The sequence below is a fragment of the Syngnathus acus genome, chromosome 9 (genome assembly GCF_901709675.1).
Source record: "Syngnathus acus chromosome 9, fSynAcu1.2, whole genome shotgun sequence".
NCBI lineage: Eukaryota > Metazoa > Chordata > Actinopteri > Syngnathiformes > Syngnathidae > Syngnathus > Syngnathus acus.
In genome coordinates, this window is record NC_051094.1 from 18,610,041 (window position 1) to 18,618,865 (window position 8,825).

General features: G+C 42.7%; 1 protein-coding gene across 1 annotated transcript; it reads left to right on the forward strand.

The window, feature by feature from the left end:
* Positions 1-637: 637 nt before the first annotated feature.
* Positions 638-3,630, forward strand: LOC119127523 (zinc finger BED domain-containing protein 5-like). Its single transcript, XM_037259510.1, has 2 exons — positions 638-1,840; positions 2,166-3,630. The coding sequence occupies exons 1-2, from the start codon at positions 1,771-1,773 to the stop codon at positions 3,488-3,490; spliced, it is 1,395 nt and encodes a 464-aa protein (XP_037115405.1). The 5' UTR covers positions 638-1,770; the 3' UTR covers positions 3,491-3,630.
* Positions 3,631-8,825: the final 5,195 nt, after the last annotated feature.

Here is an 8,825-nt window from a genome sequence, read left to right on the forward strand (position 1 = left end):
AAAGCTCAGCGCGCGAATTACAAGAATGCTGTCGTCACAGCCCACGCTCTAAATTCGGGACTGATACAAATAGAGCGCGAGTGCGCCATGTCCGTACTACTGAGTACGTACACGCACTTGTGAGTGTGCACCGAGCTTTCTGACACGGCTTCCGGTAGTAAATGCGCAGGCGAGCGGTTCCCCATCTACTGGGGAAACGCAGTCATTGCATGCAAAATGACCAAAAAAAAAGTTTAATAATACAATTTATTCCGGGTTGGCGGGCCGGATTAAACGGTCCCGTGGGCCGGATGTGGCCCGCGGGCCGTAGTTTGCCCACCCCTGCCATAGACCATAGCACGCTCCAACCACAACGCAGCAGAGGATCCACCTGGCATGTGGAGCCCCACTGCTACTAGGATGGCAGATACACCGATATTTCCCATTTCCTAGTCAAAGTGGGGATTTTATGGATTCCATTCTTCAACTACATTGAGACGCCCCGCCCTAAACGACGAGGCCCCTTTGTAGTCAGACTTCCCCCCACTCCGAAAATGGGGTACAGCACTCTCTGTAACGTCCAGTGGTTGAGGTGAAACTTCGCTGGGCCTTCCAGCAAGGTTTAGTGCAGTGGGGGTAGTCAGGAAGACTTGGAATGGCCCCTCCCACCATGGCTGGCCCAGTTTGTCCTTTTTGACGACCTTTATGTCGTCTCAGTCTCCTGGCTTGGAGCGGTTGTTGACCTGTGGGGAAGAAAGATCAGGCGGCAGCAAATTTGCATTTGACACCTCTTTCAGTTTGAGTGCTCTGATCATGCTATCTGCCAAGGACTGTTCTTCGTCTGTTCTTTGCAACTCTTGTAGTCAATTTTATTGCCCTTTTGAACTGGGCAAATAGGAGTGTTTGCGGGAAGAGTTTGAGCACTTCCTAATGATTCCTCCGAACCAAAGACCATTTATGACAGGGGCTATCCCATTTATTGCCTCCTGTTTTGAAGGAAATTCTCTAATCTTGGTTGGATTTGTACTGGGGTAATGGACGTTAAAAGTCCTACATCAGATGGGCCCTTTGTCCACAGTTTTTCAGGAAGCCCAGCCAATTCCCCCTCCTCCTTTTCATTCAAACAAGTGTTGATTAGCCAGGGAAGCGCATAAGCGCGTGCCCTTAACAGCTACACCACTTCCTCATAGCTTATTTAGTCACTTTTCAATCATCTTCCGATTGCTTCAAGCAAAAGTTTGAAAAGCTTGAGAAAATTTTAACTTCATGGTATGACGCCAAATGTATTAGAGAATCCATGTGTCGTAAAGTGTTGTATTATTACTATCTTTCACTATCTGTCCTACTCCCTCCCCCCTTCTGAGGCTTGGCAACGCCCATGCCTCAAACCTTGACAAACTTTTTGGGAGGATGTGTTCTTTACTACATATTATCTACACCAGTGTTTCCCAACCGCTGTGCCGCGGCACACAAGTGTGCCGTGACGAATCATCAGGTGTGCCGCCCAGTTTCGTCTAATTGGTTCAAAGTGAGAAGCATGTAGTGATAGACAGGGCAATTAAATGCTCTTCCAATAGAGGGCAGTGTATCAGCGCGATATGTCTACTCTAGGAGTAGGAAGTTCATAGTTATCCTCGAGTGAGACAGTGCAGGTAATAGCAATGGATAAATATTTGAAAAGAAAAAGTACTCAATCTGACCTGGGTCCTGAAGAAAATTCTGACCCAGATGAAGGCCCTAGCATGAGCACTGGTCAGAAGAAAGCAAAAAAGGTGAGCTTAAGACAATACAATGAAGGCTATCTTGCTTTTGGATTTACTTTTACCGGAGAAAAAAGTGCGGCAACTCCGCTATGCCTGGTGTGCGGGGAAAAGTTGTCCAACAGTGCCATGGTTCCCAGTAAACTCAAACGCCATTTAGAGACAAAACACCCGTCACTACAAAACAAGAGTATGGACTATTTTGTTCAACTGAGTGAACGGACTGGGAAATAGGCAGAGCTACTGAGGAAAACCACCAAGACGGGTGAGAAAGCTCTTACCACATCGCCAAATCAAAACAGGCACACACCGTAGGAGAGACGTTAATAATGCCCGCCTGCAAAATTATCTTGAAAGAGATGCTCGGCCCTGGCGCTGTTAAAGAAATAGCCCAAGTCCCTCTATCAAATAATACAATTTCCAGACGTATTCAAGACATGTCTGCAGACATTGAGAAGACAGTTTTGGAAAAGTTGCACATTAGTGGGAAATTCGCTTTGCAAATTGATGAATCTACGGATATCAGTGGACACGCGCAGCTTCTGGCAAATGTGCGCTTTGTAGACGGAGACACCATCAGAGAAAACTTTCTGTTTTGCAAGGAATTGCCAGGAAGAACAACAGGAGAAGAAATTTTTCGAGTTGTATCAGAGTACATTGAACAAGGAGGACTAAAGTGGCAAGACTGCGTAAGTGTTTGCACCGATGGAGCAGCTGCCATGCTCGGGCGCACCAAAGGATTTGTAAACAGAGTGAAAGAGCAAAATCCAAAAGTCATCGCGACGCATTGTTTTCTGCACCGGGAAGCACTTGTTGCCAAAACATTACCAGCAGACCTAGCTCCTGTAATGGAAGATGTTGTGCGCATGATAAACTTTGTGAAGACGAGACCAGTAAAAAGCCGCATGTTTACATCATTGTGTGAGGAAATGGGGCAGGAGCATAAAGTGTTATTGCTCCACACGGAGGTCCGGTGGCTTTCCCGTGGCAAAGTTTTAAGTCGTGTTTATGAGCTGAGGGAGGAACTCAAAGTGCTTTTGACAAATGAGAAGCATGATGACGCTAACTTGCTCTCAAATGATGAGTGGTGTGCAAGACTGGCATATCTGGCAGATACATTTAAACATCTGAATGACTTGAACACGCGAATGCAAGGTCGAAACGAAAACCTGCTCACAAGTACAGATAAAATACAGGGGTTTCGTTCAAAGGTGCTGCTCTGGGAACAACACGTGGAAAGTGCCAACCTAGAAATGTTCCCAAACACCCAGAAATGGCAGAGTGTCAACAGAGCTGCACTGTGTGAGACAATAGGTAAACATCTGCAAAGTTTGGAGCAGAAGTTGTCATGTTATTTCCCTTCACTTTCCACTGATTGCCTTGACTGGGTGAGGAACCCATATAGCTCAACTGCAGTTGGAAGGGACATAACCTTTCAGGAGCAGGAAGAAATAACTGAACTGAGACAAGATCGTGGTCTTAAGCTGCGCTTTTCGGATGTACCTTTGGACAGTTTTTGGCTGACTGCTGCCAAGGAGTTCCCTATTCTGGGAAACAAAGCAATTTCAGCTCTTCTCCCTTTCTCCACAACCCATCTATGTGAGCTGGGCTTTTCAAGCATGACTACTTTAAAGACTAAGAAAAGAGCGAGACTCAGAGCTGTTGAGGAAGATCTTCGTGTTTGTCTTTCTTCAATTCCTGCAAGAATATCAGCGTTGTGTTCAACCAAACAGGGCCAAATTTCACACTGAGTAAGTGAATTGACAATAAATGTTCATTATATTTCATTATATATACGTTTTGTGACATTTTTGTTTGGTGGTGTGCCGTGTGATTTTTGTAACATAAAATATGTGCCATTGCTCAAAAAAGGTTGGGAAACACTGATCTATACTATTATCATTTAATTTGACTTTCTTTCCAAAACGCTTCTCAGTTTCCCAGTTCACACATCTTCTGCATGTGGGACTGGTTCTCCAGTTTTTCGTCTCTAGTTAATTATCAATCCAAAAGCAACTTTTTTTTTTCTTCTTAGCATTTAACTTGCTCAAAATCACTCTTTCTTCAAAGTTGCTCTACTAATTTTCCATAGTAGTCGCCAACATCTTCAACCATTCAACCTGTATTTCCTTTCATTCAGGCAATCATTCATCAATGCTCATTTGCATCTCACACACAGTCTCCAAAAAGGAGTCTTTCCATCACATTGGTTCCAATTTATCCAAGCTCTCCCTCCACACAACATTCATATACCATTTTCAACTCAAGGTTCCTGATAGAACAATCCACCAATCCAAAAAAAACTCAACAGAAAAAAAACTGCTGGCAAATGAATCAGAATATTTTTCTTTGTTTTTTTAAATTTAAAGAACTCAATCTCTCGGATCTAACTCACATATAGAAGTTTGTATAATCTTATAACACAACCAATCAATTATTCCTATTAAATGTAGCATTGCAATGTCTTAAATTCACAATTTTGCTTCTTCCAATTCCTGAAAGCATGGTCTGTCGTTTTTTTTCTTCGAATTTCTCATGAGGGCTCGACACTAACATGCACTAGTGTGGATCAGTTTCTGCCCACAAACAGATTTCTCTCTTCTCCTCTCATTGTTATTTTTCAAAATTGTTTCTGTTTTGCGGTGCAAATTGGATAGACCAAAGTCTAGCAAATTTCTTTGCACACAAGTTTAGCCAATTTCATCATTTTAACACATACGCACACACATGCACAGCTCTCGCGCGCGAGGGGTGGGAACCCGGCACCAATGATTTGTCACAGGCTGGCCATTTCCTGCAGTCGATCATGAAGCCGGTCCCGCCCACACACGCGAGGACAGCACATTCTAATTCTTTATTTATCTTTTAGAAGCAAGATGTATTTCTTTACCACTTGATTTGCAAATTTTAACTTTAGTGTGGACACACAATTTGATCTCTGGTCATTTGTCATTCCGTAATCTGACAATGAATCTAACCCAAAAGTTACATGTGTTTTTTTTCTTTTAATGCGCTCAGAATGTCTCATGCTGTATGGACATCTATTATTTCTTTCTCTGTAGGGGCATGAGCGGTCAAAGGGGAGGAAGCTTGTCATCCTGAAAATTTGACTTTTCCTCTGCCTCTTCCGCCGCCCTTTGATGGGTTTTGTTTTTTATGACGGCACTCTCTTGACCCAGTGTCCATGTTTCCCACAGTTTCAACAGTTGTCTGAATGTGATGGGGGTTTTGATTTGAATGGTGGCTTGCGACCTTGTTGGCCTCTAACTCTTCCCTCTAACCCTCTGCCCCTTTGGGAACATCAGAACTTTTGCCTTTCTCAATCACTTTGTCAGCGTCTCTGGTCCACTGCATGGTTGTTGTACCACAAGCAGTGTCCACTTCCACCAAGTGTTTCCTCAACCATTTGCCTAATTCAGGGGGGGGAACCAGTGAGGAGCGCATTTTTAAGATGTTGCTGATGAGCACTCTCAGCTGCATCATTAAATGGGATGTCACTGTGCAACCTGAATTCTTTATCAAATCTTAATTGAATGGCGGCCTCATCACTTTTAATTTTTCTATTTTTTGTCTTTTGAATTTGTTCTCTTCTCTCTTGTGAAGCTTTCAACCACACTAGCACAGCGGTGGCCAACCTGCGGCTCGCGAGCCGCATGCGGCTCTTTGGCTGGTTTCATGCGGCTCTTTTACGTTCATATCAACATTTGTGTTTATTTTTCGTGCGTATTTGCTTCGCTTGAGTTCAATATGGTATTTTGGTCAAACGCGCATGCGCGTGAGGTGAAATCCCGCAAAGGAGGAGGGACAAACAGAGCGATTGGTTTTGCTGGCTTTTTGATGAATGGCGACTGTGACTACGGGGGCCCATTAGGTCCAGAAAAGCTGACAAGACGCTTGCCAAAATGGCAAGGAAAAAATGCACAGCTAAACGAATATATGACGATGAACACAGGACGTTTTTAACAGAGTTAAAGTTGTTTTTTGTTGAACGCTATGGCAAGCCATTCTGCCTGATATGTCGGACGTCATTGGCGCATTTAAAAGCTTCAAATGGTCAGCGCCACTTCAGCTCACTTCATGCCAATATTGATAAGGACTTTGCAAAAGGGACTGAATTTCGCAAGCACAAGTTTGGAGACTTTGAAAAGTCAGGCAGAAAAATAGGTACAGTTTTCCAAAAAAATTACGAAGCACTCAGAGACTGTCACACTTGCATAGTTTCAACTGGCTTGGAACATTGCACGGGCTAAAAAGCCATACAATGAAGTGGAGTTCGTTAAAATATGCCTCAGTGACGTTATTGAAATCTTGTCTCCTGAAAACGACAAACTAAAACGAATGGTCTGTCCCGCCACACATAGTAAGTGAAAAAACGTATGTTTTTGTTTGTGGAATTTGTTGAACTGAGAGTTTGTCTGTGTGAGACAATGCACACAATGTTCATTGTTGAAAATGTGGTCTTTGGTCTGTGGTTTTAGTACTGTAGGAGTCAATTTGTCATTATCATGTTGGTGCGTGACATAATAATGTCACACAATAAATTTGGCTGAGCAGAGGGGTGTGTGTGTGTGTGCGTGTGCGTGTTTGTGTGTGTGTGTGTGGGGGGGGGTGTTCATGTGTGCTCATGTGTATGATGTGGCTCTTTGCGATGACACAGTAAAAAATGTGGCTCTTAGTCTCTGACTGGTTGGCCACCCCTGCTCTAGCACAATGCACTTCTCTCTCTTTTCTTTCCTTTCTCAATCCCTTTGGCTTCCTAGCCACACTCTCCTCCAAACGTTCTACCACTATGTTCCACATTTCAACTTTCAACTTCCCTTGTACTCCATACTTTTTCTTCCACTTCGGCATGTATTGCATACAATTAGAAAATCTACTCGCCATGTACTTCTCATCTCCTTCAAGAGCTAGAGATTTACCGTTTTTATTTCCCATCTTAATTTGGTATTTTAATTTTTACAATTTTTTTCAAAAAAATGTTTTCTCTGAGGATCCTCAATGCAGGTTTAAATTGACCTTTCAACAAATTACTAGCCTGTGTTATTGCCATGGATCAATGCTAGAACTGCTTTTTAGTCAATTTATCCAACCAGTCACACTCAACCACACAACTTTCATGCAAACAGCTTGGAAAAACGGACAAAAAAGAATCTATGCCCTTCTTCAATTAAGAAAAAGAAGCTCTGTTTTTTCTAGCCCGTTTCTTCCCTTAGCTTGGAAAAACAGACAAAGAAGAATCTACGCACTTCTTCGATGAACGAAAAGAAGCTCTGCTTTTCTTAGCCTGTTTCTTCCACTGGGACTTGAACCCAAACTATATCTTGTGCACTTTTTACGCGTTTCACATCTTTTACTTTAGGGGTTTTACTTACTTGTCCCCTGGTTCGTTGCACTTCCTGATCCCGTCAATCCACTGTTGTCAGACGAAGGCAGACCTAAGATGCTGGCCCAGCAAAGAATTTTCTTCCCAGGTCTTTCTTTTCCAGGTCCTCCTAATGGACGCTGGCTTGTCCACAATGCAGCACGTCATCCTCCGTCCACCAGCAGTGGGGATGTGAGGGATCCGGGTCACGGCACCAACATTTTAGCGTGGTGCTCACTAGCAGTATGCCTTTTGAACACTTGCAAGTGGAGAGCTCGTTCGTCACTGTGCATACAGCGATAATCGAACGAAGTCTGACTTTGGATTCTTGCAAGAGAGTATTTATTGAGAGAAAGCAGGGTGGGGGTGAGAGTGGACAGGATGGGGTTGAAGCCCCTGGCCTCTGGTCAAAGCATAGCAGGTGGTCTTTTACGACGTTGGGGGAAACAGAACAACTTAGATTGCTTCCTCTGCAGCTGGTCAATCAGTTCAAAGGATCTTAGCACTTTGTTCTACTACTTTGTTAAGGCAGGACATGTTTGATTAATTATTACAGGTTACATTCCAACATAAGCATAGGATGAAACTAATCTATCAACCCTAACAACATATATATCTTGTCAAGTTCTGGAGCAAGATTTGATAATTAATGCTCTCAGATGCTCTGCATCCAACTGGCTGAGTTTGAGCCTTTTTTCAAAGAATGGACAAAAGTTTCACTGTCTTGATATGCAAAGCTGGGAGTGACAAAACCCAAAAGACACAACTTTGACACAAGGCACCTGAGTACAAAAAGCACACAATATTTCTCACGTTTATTTGCGCAAAAAATTTATCAAATTAGATAGTTTGCATTGCACTTCACATTTATGAGCCACTTTATGTTGGACGATCATTGAAAAAAACACCTATAGTCGTAAGGTGGTAAAATGTGAAAAAAATTAATGGGGTACGAATAGATTTTCCAAAGAACTACATACCCTCTGTGGTGTTGCGGGGCATTATAAGTTGGATGGTTACCTATGACATTTTCTTTTTCTTTTATGTATCTGAGGCCTACTGGTCCAAGTTTTAGGCAGGTAGGTGCTTATTGTAGTTGTCTTTCCATTTATCTATAGTTGTCTGTATTCACTGTTTGTGAATAGCTAAACTGCTAGTTCTGGGTAATGTCAGTTGCAGCTGATTGTCCCTCACTCATTCGTATCAGTCTGATAGTGCTTTTGACAGAGGTGCCAAGATCACTGCTCTGGGAAAGACTATTGGCAGATGTCCAGCACTCTTTATATTTCACATGAAAAAACAGTTGCTCTTATTTTTCTAAATTTTGTACATTGAGTATAGTATGCACACATACACACACACACACGCACGCACACACACACACGCACACACACAGGCACACACACACACACACACATTTTTTTTTAAATTCAAAAAGGGAAGCAAAAATAAACAATTTAGATGTCATTGTACAAGTGTGCATACATTTTTATAAATGGGGAAGAGGCTATGTTCAGAGTTACCAAATCAGATTCAAGCTCATTCAGGATGTTGAACAGAGGGTGTGATTTACCGAAGTCAAATTCCTTGTTTGGCACGCTCAAACATGGCGAATAAAAAACTCTTGAATCTTGAATCTGCAACATTTTTGAGTGAGGTTAATAAACCCCAAATAAAGTTTAAATGTTCTTCTCGGAATGCCCTTTTGTTTTCACGTCATACAC